Genomic DNA, 20,582 nt, shown 5'->3' with positions numbered 1-20,582 from the left:
TGTTAATTAATTTTTTTCTGAGTTTATTAAATTGCCTATGTGAGTTTTCTTGCTTGTTGAGTATTTTCAGAACTGTAATCTTGAATTCTCTTCCATTTAAATCACATATTTCTATAAGTTTATTTTCTGGAGATTTTTAAAATCTTACTGAGGTGTCTTGTCACCTTGGTTGCTCATGGTATTTGATGGATTATTTCTCTGCCTTTGTAATTATTGAAATATACTCTGCTATTTTTTAAAAAAAACTATAGTTATCTCTCCTGGGGAGGTGTCCAGGCACATTGATAAGAAAAGGGTTTCCCTCCACCCCCTCCCCAGTAGGTGGTACACAAGCTTCTTGCACTGCCCAGGCCTCTCAGATCTCTGCTGTATTTTTTTTTAAAAAAAAAAAGAAGAAGAAGAAGAAGAAGAAGCCCTTTCTTACCTGGAGAGGTGTGTGTCTCCTCTGTGACCAGGTCATCTCAGTCCCAGAGCTCCACCCTGTGGGAGAATGTGATGGGCATTGGAGTTCTAAGCCTCTGTAGAGACCCTGAAGCTTTAGTGCTGCCCTAGCAGCCAGATGCAGTGTTGTGATGCCTGAGGTGCTCCAGTGCCTCCGCCCAGATCAGCCTGGAAGGGTAGGGTGAAGTGAGTTGGGAGAGGTTGTCAGTGTGCTTGTGGTTATTTTTCTTCCAGTAATGCTGACCAGCATCCTTCAGTTGCCTGGCTTATGTACCTCTATCTTTGTCACTGGGACCAGTCACAGTGTGCATCTCCTTGGTTCCTGAGGTTTCAGACTTCTGCTCTGTATCTTGACACACATTGTTGCAATTTTCCATGGAGTCTGCTGCTAGCTCTGGGAGAGTGTGGGGGAGGGGATATCTGGAAAAGAGAGGGGAGGTGTCCAGGCTCTGTGATTCAGCTTTCTATCAATGGCAGTTGGTAGAACATAGCTGTCACACCTTTGTATTCTGTCTCTGCCTTAATCACTGGGTTCTGCTGCCATAGTTCATGCTGATCACTTGGATAGGAATGCTCTGGGCTACAGAGAATGCAAGCCACTACCTGATTCCTCCCCTTTTCCTAAGTCTTGCAGGGAGCTGCTAGCTGCGTCCATGGCACCGGTCTTTGCTCCTCTGCCTTTCCTTCTCCCATGCTTACCCAATTCGCCTACCTTCAGGTGCTCTGATGCACCAGTCTTTCAGATGTGTTTGTATGTTAGGCTGTGAATTTTCAGTTGGATTGTAGCTGTTCAATGTTATAGTTTCAAGGGGAGAGATCAAGGGGACCCTTCACACTGCCATGCTTCTGATGTCACTCACTTCATAACTTTTTGATGTTATTCCTTTCATGTGTTACTTCCTATATCTCTTCTGGACAAAATAACCTACATAATAATGTGAAAATTTATAAAATCTGGGGTCTAGGCAGCAGTAATAGCATGTCAATAAATGTTCATACCATTAGTCAATGAAATTATTCTTAGATGAGAATATTTAATACCCTCTGCCTTATTTACAAGTTTATATACATTTTCTTAAAAGTGTGATGTTTCGATCATGAATAATCTCAACATTTATTTTTAAGCATAAAAAATGATAGGTCTTGTTTTTCGGGTTGATTATATATATACAGTTTTAAGCAAACTAATGTTTCGGGTTGATTGTATTTTTATAGTTTTGAGCAAAGAACTAGAGAATTAATTGTACTCTGACAATTTCACAAGGAATAAGTCTGGATCTTTAAGATTTTCTTTCTCCATGAGGCTAGGAAATCAAGCCCAAGAAGTACTCTCTAACATATGCCACCTGAAATACTTGTAAATATAGGTGAATATCTCTCCTCAAGGTTCTCAAAAGTGCTAAGGTCCATGACCTATTGGGAAGAGAGCTTCTTTACTAAGTGTGAGTTGGTCTTCTAAAGCTAGAACAGATATTATACAACAAATCTTCTATCTATGATATTTTAATTTTATATATTTTAGTTTTTATTTTAGAAGTTCTGTTAGTTCTTTTTTGTATTTTCTAATACTTTTCTAAGTGTGTCCATATATTCCTTTACATCCTTGAGCCTGTGGATTTATAACATCTATTAACACCCTTGTCTATTAATTCTATCAACATTAACATTAGTAATTATGGTTCTGTTGGCTGTTTTTTCTTACTATTTCTGGGCCACATTTCCCTTCATATTTTTAGTAATTTTTATTGAATAGTGAATTTTATTAATTTAAGGCTATTGAATGCTTTCTTGCTTTAAAGACAATTGAACTTTATTTTTGCAGGCAGTTAAGTTACTTGCAGATTAGTTTAATTCTTTCAAGACTTGTTACTAAGTTCTCTTTAGGGCACAGAGTAAATTTCTAGGGTATAAATTTTACTGTAGGCTAAATTTGCCCCACTTCTAAGTTGTGGACCTTCTATGGTCTCTACCAAATGTCCTATGCATTCAACAAAGTCTGTCTGTTTGATATGATTTCTAGCCCTATGTGATTTCAGGAATTGTTCATCTTAAAGATCCTTGTTAATTTTTATTTTTTCTGGAAGTTGTTCTTGCTTAGTGTTGTGAATATTTGCACTGTGCAGATACTGATTGTATTCAGTTAAAAACACAAGGCAATTCTATGCAGATTTAATAGATCTCTTTCATTGTATAGTTCCCTCCTCTAGAATAGTCTTCCCAGGAAATTCTAGCTTTGACAGTCTACCAAACTGCACAAACCTGAATCTCTGTCTCCGTTACTCAGCTAGATTTCCAGGCTGTATGTAGGTTCCTCCTCCCGCTACTTCACTGTAGGAAATTGCCTCCAGGCATAGAGCCTGAACAATGGAAGGGCACTACTCATTTGTTTCATTTTCTTCTTTTCTTCAGAGATAATAATAGTCTTGTGCTGCCTTTTGCCCAATGTCTGAAAATAGTTGATTCCTATACTTTGTCCAGTTTTCTAGTTATTTTATGGTAAAAGGATAATTCTGGACCCCCTTATTTTACCCCAACTGGAAGCAAAAATCCTCAAAAAAAATTTTGAGCCTATGTAAATAACTGCATTTCCATGAATAGTAAAGAAACAGTAAAAGTACTGTTTCAGAATTTTGAGGGATCAGTGAGAATCAGTTACTAGTTTTAAAATGTTTCATTTCAGTTTATAAAACATAGGAACTAAACTTAGGATTAGGAATGCATCGAGAAGAATGAAAAAGGCTTTCCTCATATACCATCAGAAATATAGATTAAAAAATAGAAATCCACAATTAATTTTTTCTCATAATTTAATTCAGTCCTGTATAATTAATTCTTATTACCCTGGACCTTGAATTATCAATTTGCTTTCATGTGATCTTATGCTCCTGAATATAAAAAAGATTCCAGTAAAAGCTTATTTCAGCCTTATGATGTGGTTTAAAAATTGTCTAATCAATGTCAGCTTAAGCTCCACATCCTGTACCTGTGAGTCTAATTCTTGAATTCAAATAGTTTAGAATACAAGGTATAATCTTTTACACAGGGCAGTGAAGACCTAGTTTCTATCCTGTAACTAAGAGCAGAGACTTTAGACAAACATTAGAGAAAAGCAGAAACTCTCAGTTGATCAAAAGACCGAATGGCTCTGGGTAATTTATTAGAGCCACCAATAGTAATAGAATGGAGAAAAGTAAAATTCTTTGTTTTGCTGGGGAGGAGTATGGTAATAACTATTGAGTTTTATTAAAATTTCTCCTGAGGATAAGATAATATAAAGAGAAATAGACTTGATTTTCTAGGAGCTTTCAATCCATTCTAAATGTACAATATATGAAACATCTTAATAACACTATGTTTATATTAAAAACATTAAAAGTTAACCTGGGGAAGGCTGCTTGAATATCTTTGATTTGACCATTCTTCCTATGCAGCTCTTACAATGTTGTCTAATTAGGAAACATGGAGAATACCAAACAAATGTAATTACATCTATTATCATTATTTTTATAAGCAAATAAATCTTTGTGATTTTCTAATGGCAATCTCAGAAATTTCAAAGACAGTTTTAGGTATGAAAAAATTAGGAAGAAACAACTCTTTTGAATTTAGGGTCTGACCTTGATAAAGCATAATCAAAATAGTTGTCAGAGGAGGTATGGTCACTTGATTAAAAAGTGGTGTCCAGTAGAAAGTGCTTAGATATCTATTAATCAGAGTGACAACCCAAGAGTTCATATAAAATAGGAGAAAATAGTAGAACTATAAGGAACCTGTTAAAAATAACTATTTACATGACATAAAACAAAATTATTCTGGTGAGATACTGAATTTCTGCCATCTGGACAGATTATACAGATGATAAGGAAATACCTTGTACTATTTCTGTTAAGAACAAATTAAATATTTCATAACAAGCTGCCATTTGTACAAGTAAAAATACTAAATTCTGATTTTACATCAATATAGTATTTGGCTCTAAAATATTCACAAATACATTTTTAAAATAATCTTATAAACTCACCAAAATAGAAAAATCATTTTAAATTTTTTAGACTTATTGTATTACACGTCTCATTACCCTGAAACACAGTTTTATTTTGCCATTACTATTAATTAAAATTCCTAACCAAATTAAGTAAATTCTATTTCAGACTGAAATGAGAGGTAATACAGAAGCTAGTTAGCAGCCTAAAAACTTAGACACACATAACAGAATCCCTAACAGTCACACTCATTTTCTTACACCTTCTTAAAGTGACAGAAATGAATAAGTTCATTAACATAAACCAAAGGTATAGTCATTCCATAATATAGGAAATAAGCAAAATTGTATGTGCATACAAGTGTGTATGTATGTATACATGCATGCTCACAAGTACGTACAGACCAGAGCCAGACTCATTTGGTTAAGAATCAGAAATAAAAACAAAATGCCAAAAACAAAAATGAAGACAAAAAATCCAGAGAAATAGAGAATCAGCTAAGTTATATTTCTGACATCACTTGGGAATCATTCCACAAGTCATGTGGGTACAATAAAAGACATGTCTATACTTAAACAGTTCAAGGGGAGCATCTGTTGGGCAAATACATTTCTTTGACTCTGGCAGATGAGTCTGCTTAGGCACCTCAATGGGGTTTTGAGAACTGTCAAAAATATTAAAAACATGAGTCTATACAAACATAAATTGAGAACATGTCAAACATTTGTTTAGCTCATTAATGAGTGAACAAGTTGTTAAAACTAGTTCAAAGAGTATTTGAAGACCTATATTTAGAGGCACTAAGAAAAAGAATGTTGAAATACTATTGCTAGCTTTGATGTAAAACCTACAAATGTACTATAAATAATTTGGGGTTTATCTTTTCAATCAAAAAATCATTTACATATCTGCCAAACAAAATCTATGTGTTAACATATAACTTCACAAAATCTAGAATTTTACAGTGAAGTGACTATCAAGTTAAACAAAAGTACATTCCCTTAGATAATAAAATAATTTTTAGGTTGGCCTCATATGAGCCACTTAATGAATGTTCAAATTTGACATTGAAAATATACATAGTTCTTCATTTTCTCTATTTAAAAGTTGTGAACAATTATTATTTAACTGATATATTAGCAATATTCTAGTAATATTTGTTATTAATGATCTTCACACCTCTTTTTAACAACAACATTACTTTTAACTAATTGTAATACAGATAATTTTTAATGTCCTGCATTATGTAATCAAGTGATTTTGCATACACTATAGAGAATAATGTTTTAGCCAAAATTTGAAGATCTCATATGAGTGCTAGTTTTGGTGAAGTGTGGTATTATGAAATCAAGCATTTTTTTTCTCCTATGGACTGTTTTTGCAACAACATTTCTTTAATTGTATTCATTGTTTCAGTAGAAGAGCTAAATTTACACTTTAACTTTTTATAATGAAATCTGATTTTTTTCTGATTGGTAGATGAATATTTTATTTAAATTGATGTTATTATTACAATATATTCATCTACAATACAATAGTATTACGGTTCTAGGTACTTTCACCATAGCATTTGTGTTGTAGACATCTTTGCTACAAGCATTTTTGCTGCAGACATTTTTGTCATATAAGTACTTGGCTGTAGGACAATTTTGCAATAACAAACATAAAATAACTGGTTGAAAGTTTTATTTTTTGATAAGATAACTGGTTGACAGTTTTAATTTTTGATAAAATAGCTGGTTGACAGTTGGAATTTTTTGTTTGGTTTCATTTCTCTGTTGGTAGAGTTCTTGCAATTACTCCCATTTTTATATTATATATATAAATCTTAACTAGCCCTCCTAATGGTCTGTACAGTGAATGATCAGAGGACATGTGGTAGTGATGTTCTTTAAATAGTTAGCATTTCTTCTTTACAAAGATTTGCCCCTTCTTTAAAATGATTTACAATGATAAGATTTAATTTCTTATTTTGAAACACACTGCATTGGGAAGAGAAGGAGAAGCCTACGGCCCTTTTTGAGGGTGCAGACTTGAACACATATTTCCAATAGAATGAAGCTAAATGCTTAGGTACAATCCAAAAATGAAATCAGTTATTTGTGCAGTATTGCCATGAATCTACACGTTTTAAATAGTCTTTTTAATTCTGTTATTCACTTTTTCATGTTTCATTATGTCTTTTTTAAAGTCTCTCTTTTTTTTTTGTCATGATTTCATCTCTTTTACAACAAAATTGTCTTATGGCCAATAAGTTATGCAGTGAAAATGTTTGGGGTAAAAGAGCTTATAGCAAATAAGTCTACAGTAAAGATGCTATGGCAACAGTAACAGACACAGCATATTATATTATCATTTATGTTATCTATACGAATAAGAAAGCAGTATTAACAATTAATAATATAATTATAGAATGTAATTAAAAACAATATTCTATACATCAATAATTTATCTAATAAGAGTTTAAAATTCGAATTAATCCTGAAAGTATTAATTCTGAGAGATACTATTGAAAGTTAAATTGACATACATTTTTTGAAAGTCTCAAGATTTGCTTGCTAAGTTCAAATTTGTTTCTATATAATGCATTTTGATAATACCACATGAAAATAATCAGAGTATCCATCACATCTTGCTCACCTGGAAACATATGGAATAAAAATATGACCTGAGGACTTTCTCCCCCTAGAAATCTAAAGGATAGTGGATCAAATCTCTATTCCAGAGTGTTTATCCTACTCTTTCTGCATATCCTGTTGTTATTATGATCCAAAGACAAAACCAAATCTCACCCTCAAAACCAAATCCTTTCACAAAGTATTGAATTTACTAATTTGGGGGCGATAATTAGGAAGGGCCACAAAAATTAATGCCATAAATTAGAACAATGTAAATTTGAACATTAAACATTTCTTAGAAGGTCTTTTAGCCATCTCACATTGGGAGTCTCGCATTGTCCTATTACCTCATATGATTACCTGTTACTCTTGCTTTTCTTTCTATTCATTTTTTCACATGGAAGTAAACTATTTCCCTTTGCTGCTCATACCAATGATTTTAAGATCTTGACCTTCCATAAGATAGTATTCAACCCTGACTGCTCATGAAAATTGCTTGGAACTTGCCCCCAGAGATAATGATGCCATGGTCTCAAGTGGATCCCAGACATGGTTATTTTTAAAATGCTCCTCAGATAATTCTTGAACTCAAGGAACCAATTAAATTATTTTTCCAGAAATTTGTCTTTCTAAGAGGACTTCTGGTGGTAGATGGTAAGAAAATAAGACTTCCGACTTCTTACATATGATTATATCTTTGCGATCGAAAGATACCTAGTTTATTTTACATTTATTTTAATGTACTCAAAGTTACTTTATTTGGGAGTTTTTATGCCTGTCCTTGGTAATATGAATTCTGGCATTTTCTTAAATTGTTCTTATGTATTATTAATGCACACAATCCAATGATTTGACTGACTTTATTTTTTACTTCTTTTTGTTTTCTTTTAGTTTTGTGTCAACTTTACTTGTAGAGAGATCAAATACCTGGTTGATTATAGGATATGCGACAATTCTAATCATTGCAATAACAGTGGAGTAAGTAATTTCAATTTTAATTTAAGCAACATGCTTTAAAAATTCAATAAATGGCTTGGAAATTTTAAACAAATTATTTGAGCTTTTCGCAATGGGTTTGCTGCCAGGGCACAGGTGTCATGAAAACCACCGCTAAATCTAAGCCAAATGGGAAAGGAAAAGACTCATATCAGTGCTGCCATCATTGGGCATGTAGATTTGGGCAAGTCAGTTTGGGCAAGTCAACCACTATTGGCCACGTGATCTACAAATGTGGTGGGACTGACAAAAGAACCATAGAAAAATTTGAAAAGGAGGCTGCTGAGATGGAAAAGGGCTTATTGAGGTGTGCTTGAGTCTTGGATAAACTGAAAGGTAAATGTGAGTGTGGTTATTACCATTGCTATTTCCCTGTGGGAATTTGTGACCAGCAAGTATTATGTCACCATCATGATTCCCTAAGACACACAGACTGTCAAAAACATGATTACAGGCACATCACAGTCTGACTGTGCTGTCCTGATTATTGCTATTGGTATTGGTGATTTTGAAGCAGGTATCTCCAAGAAAGGGTAGACCATGAGCATGCCCTTATGGCTTGTACACTGGATGTGCAACAAGTACTTGTTGGTGTTAACAAGATGGATTCCACTGAGCTGCTCGACAGCCAGAAGAGATACGAGGAAATCATTCAGGCAGTCAGCACCTACATTAAGAAAATTGGTTATAACCCTGACACAGTAGCATTTGTGCCAATTTCTGGTTGGAATGGTGACAACATGCTGGGACCACATACTAGTGTGCCTTGGTTCAAAAGACGGAAAGTTGCCCGTAAAGATGGCAGTGCCAGTAGAACCACTCTGCTTGAATCTTTTGATTGCATTCTGCCACCACCTTGTCCAATAGACAAGCCCTTGCGTCTACTCCTCCAGATGTCTATAAAATTGATGGTATTGGTACTGTCTCTGTGGGTCAAGAGGACACACTGTTCTCAAACCTGGCTTGGTGGTGACTTTTGCTTCAGTCAATGTTACAACTGGAGTAAAGTCTGTTCAACTGCTCCATGAAGCTTTGAGTGAAGCTCTTCCTGGGGACAGTGTGAGCTTCAGTTTCAAGAATGTGTCAAAGATGTTTGTTGTGACAGTGTGGCTCGTGACAGCAAAAATAACCCACCAATGGAAGCAGCTGGCTTCATGGCTCAGGTAATTATCTTGAACCATCCAGGCCAAATCAATGCTAATATGCACCTGTGCTGGATTGTCACACAGCTCATATTGCTTGTAAATTAGCTGAGCTGAAGGGGAATATTGATCATTGTTCTGGGAAAAAAGCTGGAAGATGGACAAAGCTTTTGGAATCTGGTGATGCTTTTGGAATCTGCCATTGTTGATATGGTTCCTGACAAGTCGTGTATGGTGAGTGCTTCTCTGCCCATCTTCCTCTGGGCTGTTTGGCTGTTCATGACATGAGACAGACAGTTGCTGTGGGTGTCATCAAAGCAGTGGATGAGAAGGTGACTGGAGCTGGCAAAGTTACCAAGTCAACCCAGAAAACTCAGAAGGCTAAATGAATATTATCCTCAATACCTGCCACCCCAGTCTTAATCAGTGGTGGAAGAATGGTCTGAGATCTGTTTGTCTCAAGTGACCATTTATGTTTATTTGTCAAAGACTGGTTAAAGAATACAATGCACCGTAAAACTCTCAGAAGGAAAGGAGAATGTTTTGCCTACCATTAGGTTTCTATTTTGTGTGTGGAAGTTTTTAAGTTATTAGTTTTTAATGGAAACAACTTGACCAAAAATCTGTCATGAATTTTGAGACTCATTAAAACAAAAACATAATGAGAAACCTATGAGTCCTTTTGCTCAACACTATAACTTCGTATAGTAGTACCTAGATAAAAGACTTAGTAAGAGTTGCCCATGACTGATTTCTGATGTTTCATCTACTGAAACTTTAGAAATTGATAATTCTGGCTTAACATTTGTTTCTGGGAGGGAACTTTGGGATTTTTCACCTTGTCTTAAAGGGAGGAATCATCTGTTTACATACTTAAAAGCTATGGAGGGGGTCTTTTGGTGCCACACTTCATAGGTTAGGACAGATTAGCAAAGAGTCACTTTGTTTATGTGTAAGCTAGTTTATAAAGGTCAAGTTCTGTAATATTAAAGTCCACATGTTGCATGTAAAATTTTGTGCACTTCCATCAATACAGGGAAAATTTGTTACATCAAATTTTAGTTTTCCAGTTACTGGAATGTGAATTCTCACATTTACAAATACTGAGGTAGTTTAAAGAACCTAAAAAGAGGCTTAAATAGTATTGAGCACTGTCTTGTATCCAAATTCTAGGAAAAATAAATGATACTGGAAGTTGAAAAGATAAATCAGTTGAATGATTTTTTAAATCATTTTTACAGTACTTGGTGTCATTTAACAGTCTATAATTTTATTGTCTTAAGAAATCTTGCCAAACTATTTGTTAGGAAAGATAAAGTAGAAACATTTAAGATTCTGGATGTATAAAATGCTTGGTAAATATGAGGGGTGGTTGTGCTGCAAGCACCATGTGTTACCATGTAACCAAAATGATTTTATTTTTATAGAGGAAAAGCAGAAACTGGTAAGTAAAGGTTATTAGAAATTTCTTGCTAGTCTTGCTTGTTAATTTAGAGTTTGGGCTGTTCCGTGAAGGTGACAAATAAATGATAATTAGTAGCATGTTACAGGTAATTGCCAATATTTCAGTTTGACTGTGTGGGGAGACTTGAAACAATTTTAAAAAAATTGTTTTGGCAACAGAAGCTAGATGTACTTTCTAAAGTATGGGTAATTTCAAGAGAAAATTTGTCAAAATTTGTTGACAGTGTCTAAGATAAATTCTCTAGGAAGGATAAATTCTCTGGAGCAAATTATCTGTTGATCAACTATAGAATACCCATTGATCTCTATTGAAAACCATCTTTGTACAATAAGAAAGGTACTATTTTCTGATTTTTCCAGATTTGCAACAATTTTAACCATTGCCATTGTAAAGAAGGGTTTGCACCTCCTGATTGCCAAGAAATGAAAGGAGAATTTGGAAGTATCGATGATGGACATTCAATTATAACAAGTTAGTGTCTTTAAAATTGTATTAATAAAAGATAATATGTAAGAGAATAAAATTAAACTATAGATTACATGCAAGATTGCAAAAACACTGATGTCAACAAACACAGCTTTATTTTATTTGTAAGATTTAAAAATACCTTGGGCAGTATAACTTTGTATTGTTCTATGTATATTAACATTGACATTGTTTACTACCACAAAGCATACCCATTATTAGGCACTTTTAAAAGTAGAAATTCCTGTGCAAAGTATTCGACTGATTAATTTAGATGGTTCACCTTAGATTGACACATATATTTCTGGTTTAAAATAGTGTTAGTAATCATTATATTAATGCCACTAGAATCTTTCAGGCTGTCTTTTATTACTTTCTCCTGCACTGTAAGGGGTTCCAACTTAATCTTTTGAAATTTCCTTTTTAGAATCCCTTTCCCCGCCACTTTCACCCCTCGCCAGGGGTCCTGAGCAGTATTTTGAGATCCAGCAGGCCTGGATGAGACTGGGAATTGCTGGGGGATACTCCCTGTTCCACAGTGTCTTGGAGCCCACCTTAAATAACCCAGGAGCAGAAGAGGGTGGTCCTTCCTAACCCCCTTTCCTTTTGGAGGCAAATAAAGAATGAAACTCTATCTGTAGCTTGACTACTAGTGGGGAGTCATACCCAGGGTGACCAACTTTTGAGAGAGCTAACACAAAGCTGTATCAGACTGTGTAGCAGACCAAAAAAAGCACAATAATTTAAGATAGAATATATAATTATACACATACATTATTCTTTTCACATAAATATGTGGTAAAATAGGTATTTGAAATGATCTATTATTCTGATTGTTTAATTTTCTCTTACATAAATGCTGTTATTTAAACAAAACAACAATAGAACTAGTTAACAGTGTTAGTTGAAAGTAGTTTATAATACAAGCAAATAATAACTGTTAGCAAAAAATGTAACAATATTTTATGATGAGAATATATTATAATGTATCCTCTGATATATCAATTTATTTTACTCTTTTTACATACTCTTTACTGGATACTTCTTGTATGTTCTAGAGATACATAATGTAAGACTTTTAAAAATGGAGAATATAAAACTAAAATGAATAATTAACCATATACCTTATATTTAATAAAACATAACAATGACAGGCTTCTTTCTGTCCACTGATACAGTCGGATGTATCTTTGGCTCTTTCTGTTTTGTTTCCAGTTATACTTCTCTGAACTTCTTGTCACCTTTAAGACATCCCTCTTTTAAGTAGTAGCAAAACAAATAGAGTCAAGTGTAAAATTCATTTGGACTTGAAGTTTCACTCTTATCCCGCTCACATTTACTAAATTCTGATGTCAGTCCATTGTGATAGCATCAAACTAAGTATCTTCTCAACACAAGCATTCGAGCATGGGATACTTGGGGTTTCATTTACTAGACACAGCAGATTTTTAGACTTGTAGAAATTATTTTCAGATCTCCAAAAATGTTCCTTCACTATATTTCTATAGGCTTGTACTGGTAGACCTGATATTTGTTAATCAGCTCCTTTGCATACTAATATTCATCATATATAAGATGCTCATTATTTTTTTATTGACTATAATTGACATACAATATACTGATAGTTTCAGGTGTATATCATAGTGATTTGATATTTATATACTTTCCAAAATGACCCCCATGATAATTATAGTTACCATGAGTCACAGTTATTACAATATTATTGACTGTATTCCCTACCTACACTGTACATTATATCCCCATGATTTATTTGTAACTGCAAGTTTGTACTTTTTAATCCCCACTCTGGCCTTTCCCCTCCCTGGTAATTACCAGCTTGTTTCCTGTATCTGTGAGTCTCTTTCTGATTTGTATTGTTTGTTTTGTTTAGATTTCACATATAAGTGAGATCATAGGTATTTGTCTTTATCTGACTTACTTCATTTAGCTTAGTACCCTCTAAGTCATTCATGTTGATACAAATAGCAAGACTTCAGTTTTTTGTATTCCATTGTATATATGAGTAATATTCCATTCTATATGTATCTATCTATATATACATATAGATAGATAGTTGCAGGCAGATTGATAGATATACTTAGGTTGCTTCCATATCTTTGCTATTTAAATAATGTTGCAGTGAACACAGGGGTGCATATATCTTTTCAATTAGTATATTTTTTTTTTGGCGAGGTAGGGGGCGGATAAATACCCAGAAGTAGAATTGCTGGATGGTGTGGTAATTCTATTTTCAATTTTTTGAAGAACCTTCCTACTGCCTTCCTACTGTTTTTTTTTTTTTTGGGTCTGTTTTTTGTTTTTGTTTTTGTTTTTTATAGAGGCCGCACCATTTTACATTCCCACCAAAAGTATGTGAGGGTTCCCTTTTCACTACATCTCACTAACAGTTGTTACGTTTTGTGTTTTTACTAATAGCCATTCTGACAGGTGTGAGTTGATATCTTATTGTGTTTTTGCTGTGCATTTCCCTAGGTAGTCTACCCCATCCCGTGGCTCTGGATAGAGGCCCCACGGCTGAGGCATTGTCCTGGGGCAGCCTGGCTGGGTGAAACCAGTAAGGGAGTCTCACCCTCTAAAACCAAGGAGGAAACATGTAACATATAAATACACACATATGTTATTATTTTCTCATAAATAATAACAGAAACCATACTCAATGTTAGGCACTTTAAAGTAGAAGACAATCTCCTTCACTCAGTCTACTAACTTAAATGTTAATATCATTTCAGAATGTCCTCAAGAAACAGCCAGAATAATATTTGACTAAATATCTGGGCATATGTGGCCCAGTCAAGTTGACACATGAAATTAACCACCACACACATTAATAGTATTTGTTAGCAGAAAGGTACCAGGCGTCACTCTCTCTAAAATGGTTTTGGCAGGATATACTTAACTGTTTACATAGATTATTCTAAATAAACCTGGAATTTATTGACTTATGGTAGGATAGTTAGTTGGAGAAACTAGATAATCATTTAAGCTGTGTTTTTTACAGTAGAAAACTGAGATAGCTTCATTCATGAGAAATATTGTTTCTACTTGACACAAAACTCTCATCTGTTTTTTCTGAAATCAATTTGAATGTGTGAGATAAAAAAGGAATGAAAACTTTTGGGAGCTGAAGAATTCAGGGTCCTCCAGGGAAAAATGCTTTGTTCTATACCGGATGTTTGACTAAAGTTTGGTATGGGTAAAATGTATGTTTTGGGGAGTCTAATTTGACAATTATGCCCTGGAGTAATAAAGGCTAAGACAATTTGGGATAATAAAAGGGAGGAGGTGAAAATCCAGGAATAGGTAAATGCCTGGATGATTCCTCCAGGCATCTTTGAATGAAATAGCAGCAACTTTGACGCAGATAACTGGAGGCTAGTTTCAACCAATGGAAAATGGAGACCCAGAGTAATTAATTAAATACAAAGAGATGGAACCTGAGGAGCCACATAGATCAGATGCCCAGAAATGGCTACAGAGGTGAGTTGAGAATAAATAAGAACTGATGAAAGAAATGTAGAGCCAGTTAGTCAAAAATGGGTTAATTCCAGGCTTAGTCATGCATTGTATAAAATAATCCTAGAGCCATTTTGATAATTTCCTGTTGCGATGTATTTGATTAAAGAACTTAGTGAAATAAGTTATTTAGTGACTACTAATATTTAATTTTTAGAAAAAAATTGCAGTAATGTAAGGGAGCTTAAATACAATTTTCCCCAGGTTTAATTCTCGCATATAGGTACAGTCTCAACAATCTCTGTGATATACATGTTTGAACTTTGGAGAAGCTGTACCAGAAAGGAATTGAAGAAATGTTTGCAAGTGTTAAACATGTACTTCATGAAAGAATATTACCTTTGATCAAAGAAATCACCATGTAGTGGAAGGTTCAAAACTCAGAATCATCAGCAAAGCACTAGTCACAGCTCCTTTTCTACATTAGTTTAGTTATTTTGGATTTTATTACACATATAATATATATGAATGAAATGCTTTATGTTCAAGAATATCATTGGTAATGATTTCCGGCCCACCTTGTCATTTGGGTAATAAAAGCTACGACATACTTTGAAATGGGTATTTTCCATTCTAGCTAAGAGTTCTTTGGAGAGAAGATTGACCACTTCTCCGAAACGCCGATTTCAACTCATTTTCTACATTTCTTTACCTGTGCTCATCATCACTGCTGCTGTTTTAATAAAGCAGGATAAAATAAGGGAGCTTTGCTACAGAAGTGATACTGAAAGCGAGAGGTATATATATATGTGTGTGTAAATATGTATAAGAATATATATTTACTCTTAGTCAACATTCCAAAAAAAAAAAAAAAGGTATTCGGATTTCATCAAGAACAATCTAAGACTGTAGGTAAAGCAATATGAGGAGAGCCCCAGGGACACATTTCAAACTGGGCTGGTGTCCTTTATGTTTTTTCTACTTTTACTCATTACTTAAGCCATTCATTTTACCACTGGTATTACTTTACAAGGACACATGGGTGCACTGGATATTGTGGTTTATTCAGCCTCTTAGTCAACTGACCCTGTCTGAATAGTTATATTGTCCACAGGCTTCAGGAGAATAGGTAACACTGCATTTCAAGGCCACTTTCAAATAATAAGTTTTTAGAGACAGAGTCTCAGACCAGTGGTAAACAAGTTTATTAAGGTCCTTCCCTCAACTAGAGATAATATCTTTGAAGCTGCCACCATAATATTTATTTCCTAAATATTTATATTGCTACTTTGTAAAGTCATCTCTTAACTAAAAATTACATGTGTAGGTCATAATATCAGGTTAGGAGACAGGAGGTAGCATCATGAAATGGAGACAGAATTACATTTAGCCTCTGAAAACCTGGTTTTAACTCCTAAATCTTGCGTGTAAGAACTATGATCTCTTAAACAAGTGATTTAATATTTATGTCTTAAAATTATTCTCTATAACTCTATAAAATGGGAAATAACAATAGCTCTCCGATGTATCATAAACTTTTAAGTACACCAAATTAATAAGTGAAATCATCATATTATCTGTAATCAGTTAACATAAATATTTAAACATCATTATTAAGACTCTTATTCGTATTTACTGTATTTTTCCACAGAAGTATTGATCTCTAGTTTTAGCTTCCAACAATTGATAGGAAGAGAATACATGAGTATGTGTTATGAAAAGGAAGAAGGAAATATGTAAAGAAATATAGAAAATTCAGCTGAAATTTTTGAGAGCCACTTACTGGTTTTGGCTTAATTTGACCTGAGGCGTTAGGGATATCATAGAATCAGGGGTCCTGTCTGTATAAATGTGGACTTTTAACCTAAATACTTGATTAAATGTAAAATGAAGATGAGAGATGTAAACCAACAAAGCAAGGTGGCTGATGGCCCCTGTTCTAATATTGAGACAGTATCTGTTTTGTATTTTGTGGAAAGCAGATATTTTATTTCATCTAGTGAATCATTCTGTTTCTTTTTCTATGTATCAAAATGTACTTTATTATTTTCAATTACACTTGACATTCAATGTTATTTTATAGTAATGTCAAGAATACAGCAAAGTGGTTAGACATTTATATAATTTTCGAAGTGATCCCCTTGCCAAGTCTAGTACCCACCTGGCACCGTACATAGTTATTACAATATTCTTTGAAAAACATTCTTCATTCAAATAGTCACTGAACTGTTTAAGATTTTAAAATGTCCCCAATTTAAAATAAGTTGTATCTATTTTACAGGTCTGTGTCAGAAGAAAGCATCAGTAATAGCAAGTTATCCTCCAGTGTAAGGTGAGTGTACATCAATGCAATTAATCATTTCGCATTGTATGTTTTCATCATTGTTTCAGAGCATTTAACAATTAATTTGAAATCAAAACACCTGTTCGTATTATTCTTTATGGTTCTTGTTGTAGGTTATTTTACAATACTTAACAATAAAACTTGATTTCATGATATCTCATCCTCTCATTCTTGAACTACAGTAAAGGAGTGACTTTTGTGTACCTTTGTTAACATCTGTGAGCACATAATTTATGGGGCTTTTTTTTTTTGAGCATTGGTAAGGAGCACTTCTATCTTGATGACATTTTACTGCCACATAAAGAGAGGACTGATACATTGGATACCATATGTGCTTATAGCTATACCGTTATCTCAGAATAAAATTGCTGTTAATAAGATAGTCTTCGAATTGTCATTGATTTTACTGCATTAATTCATCTGGGTAAGTAAATTTAGAGATCAGAGTATGGAATAATCAAACACAACATTTTATAAAGTTAGATATTCCTACTTTATTATAGTATATAAAAATTTCCCTTACAAATGTTAGATAGAATATAAAAAGAGAATATATCAAAAGCATCATGATTACTTTTCAAGTTCTCTCTTCATCCTTGCAGTACAAAATTGTACAGTGACTATGATATTTTGTGACAAATGTGGAGCTACATGTCTGAACTGAGGGAATTCCTATTTTTAAGAGAGGCATTATTAAGTATACATAATACTCTCTTAATCCTATTGTCAAAGCAGACTGTTTTAGGTTCTACAAAAATGGGTATATGTCTGCTTTTGAGGTAAGAGTATACTTTAATATTCTTAATCACAATAAAATGTATATTATAGGACAGAGAATGACCAAATGTAAGCTAGAGAAAGAACTCATTGCCCTCAAAGACAATGGATGAAAAGAAATAAGGAAGGAGCAGAAATAAATGAAAAGAAAAATAATAGAAAAAATAACAAAAAAAATCAAAGGAAAAAGCTGATTCTTTGAAAAGATTCATATAATTGATAAAAATTAGCCAATAGTTGAAAATAAAAAAGAGAAAATATAAATGACCAATATCAGGTAATACAATTGCATAGTTTTGACCCTTTGGACGTTAGAAGAATGAAGAATACCAGCAACAACTTGAAATCAATAACTCTATATATGAAATTTATCTATATAGTATGGTACTGGTATAAGAGGATAAATACCAAGGGAACAGAATAGAGAGCCCAGAAATCAACCCATACATATATGATCAACTGATCTTTGAAATGGGTGCCAAGAATACACAATGGGAAAAGATCTCTTGAACAAATGATGTTGGGAAAACTGAATACCCACATGCAAAAGAAAGAAATTGGACCCTCACCTTAGACCATATGCAAAACTCAATTCAAACTGGGTTAAAGACATAAATGTAAGACCTAAAACTATAAAACTCATAGAAGAAAAGATAGGGGAAAAACTTCTATGACATTAGTCTTGGGAATGACTTTTTGGATGAACATCAAAATTACACGAAACAAAAGTAAAAATTAGACAAGTGGGACTATATCAGCTTAAAAACTTCTGCAAAGCAAGGGCAACATTCAAGAGATTGAAAGTTATCCTACAGGAGGGGAGAAAACATTTGTAAGCCACATATCAGGTAAAGGTTAATTGCCAAAATATAGAAAGAATTCCTACCGTGGATATGAAAAACACTGATAACCTGATCCAGTAATCCCACTTCTGGGTCTTTTCCCCAAATAATTGAATTCAGAATCTCAAAACATGTTTAGCGTTACCCTGTTTACTGCAGCACAATCTACAACAGCCAAGATGTGGATACAGAGTAAATATTCATCAGTGAATGAGTGGGTAAAGCAGTGTGTACATACAGTGGAATGTTGTTCAGCCATAAAAAGGGAGGACATGTATGCATATGTGACAACGTGGATGAACCTTGAGGACACTGTGCTAAATGAAATGAGGCAATTACAGAAGGACAAATAGCTACATGATTCCACTTATATGCAGTATCTAAAATAGTGAAACTTATGGAAGCAGAGAGTAGAGTGGTAGATGCCTCAGACTGGGGGCAGGGGGAGATGGGAGTGTTTCTAATCAACGAGAATAAAGTTTCGATTATGCAAGATGAATAAGTTCTAGAGATCTACTGTACATTTTCACTATTAACAATATTGTACACTTAAAACCTTGTTAAGAAAGTAGATGTCATTTAAGTGTTACCACAATATGATAAGTTTTTAAAAATTGAAGAAGTTTTGCTTCCCAAAAGAATTTGTTATGAAAGGGAAAAGGGGAGAGAAAAAAAATGGCGTAGATGATAGAGGCTCTGTTCATCCTCTGGCAACCAAATCAAAGTTGTGACAGAAACAAGGAGCAGCAGCAAGAAAAAATCACCTGGGATGAACAAGCCATATAATTAGGGAGAAATCCAAGAAATCACCCTGCAACGGCAGAAATTAGGACGGGACGAGGATGTGGGGCTGCCCAGTCTCAAGCGGCCCGAGTGAGATGGAGGCTGCCACAGTAGTGCCAGCAGTGGCAGAAGACTCTTAAAGGGGCCACGTCTGTAAGCAGATTTTCACAGTAATGGACCTGCTCACGCTGAGCACCAGTGCTGATTCCACTGCTTGCAGGGGCACCAGGGACTTACAGGTTGACATTGTTGCAGTGAGGGCCAAGGTGAGACTCGCTACCTACAGGAGTGTTAGTGGTATCCATTGTTCCCTGTTGAGCCCTCCCCTCTCCCAGTGTGCGAACACAGTGCTGCCATAGCCCAGACATCATCAAACTGGATAATAGAGGTCACTCTGCCCAAAGGATTCCCTGAAACCCCACCTCCTCCAACTTGTAGCCCCACCCAAGCCATATCCAGGTACATCCTCAGCGAGTCAGGTGCTCCTTGCTGACCTAGACTCTCACTTTAGGTAGCAGTGCCTAGACTCTCATTTTAGGTAGCTGGCCTCGGTTTCTGATGTGGCCTTTTGAGGCAACTATAAGCATGGCATCTGTGGATTGCTTGCTGAATCTTAACAGGTGGCTCCAGAGGGGCACAGGCTGGGGCTAAATTTGGCCTGCAGCTGAACTCCTCTCAGGACTGTGCCACTGGACACCTACTGCACAAATCCACACTAATAAGACCAGGAGATTTAGGAGCTTTGCTTAGTACATAGAAACCGACATGGAAAGATAGTCAAAATGGGAATGAAAAAAGGAAAAGCCATATGAGAGAACAGAACAGAGATCCAGATATAATGGAGTAAATCTAATAGATGCAGAGTTCAAAGCACTGGTTATAAAGATGCTCAATGAACTTTTGGAAAGTGTAGAGAACTTCAACAAAGGGATAAAAAAACATAAAATTGGAAATGCAAATTATAAAAGGGGACTAGTCTGAAATGAAGTACACATTATCTGAGATGAGAAGTATATTAAATGGAATAAAGAAAGGAATAAACAAAGTGCATACAGGAGAGGATCAAATGCCTTATCTAAAGGATGGGAAAGCCAAGGACACACAATCAGAATAGCAAGAGATAAGATGCCAAGACTTTAAAAATAATTTAAGGAGAATATGGGACACTACTAAGGGTCCAAATATCTGTCTAATCGGTGTAACTGAAGAAATCAGGATGTTGAACAGCTGCTTGAAGAAATAATGATGACAA

General features: G+C 34.6%; 1 protein-coding gene across 1 annotated transcript in view; it reads left to right on the top strand.

The window, feature by feature from the left end:
• LOC102879179 (disintegrin and metalloproteinase domain-containing protein 5-like) overlaps positions 1–20,582 on the top strand; it is a 131,855-nt gene that overhangs the window by 107,941 nt on the left and 3,332 nt on the right. The window contains exons 17-20 of the mRNA XM_015592804.1: positions 7,934–8,020; positions 11,005–11,116; positions 15,222–15,381; positions 16,866–16,916. Coding sequence (XP_015448290.1) covers positions 7,934–8,020; positions 11,005–11,116; positions 15,222–15,381; positions 16,866–16,916 — 410 coding nt within the window. The remainder of the gene's footprint in view (positions 1–7,933; positions 8,021–11,004; positions 11,117–15,221; positions 15,382–16,865; positions 16,917–20,582) is intronic.

Source organism: Pteropus alecto, unplaced genomic scaffold (assembly GCF_000325575.1).
Source record: "Pteropus alecto unplaced genomic scaffold, ASM32557v1 scaffold24, whole genome shotgun sequence".
Classification (NCBI taxonomy): Eukaryota; Metazoa; Chordata; class Mammalia; order Chiroptera; family Pteropodidae; genus Pteropus; species Pteropus alecto.
The sequence above is the reverse complement of the archived record's forward strand: the minus strand, read 5'-3'. Positions and strand labels throughout refer to the sequence as shown.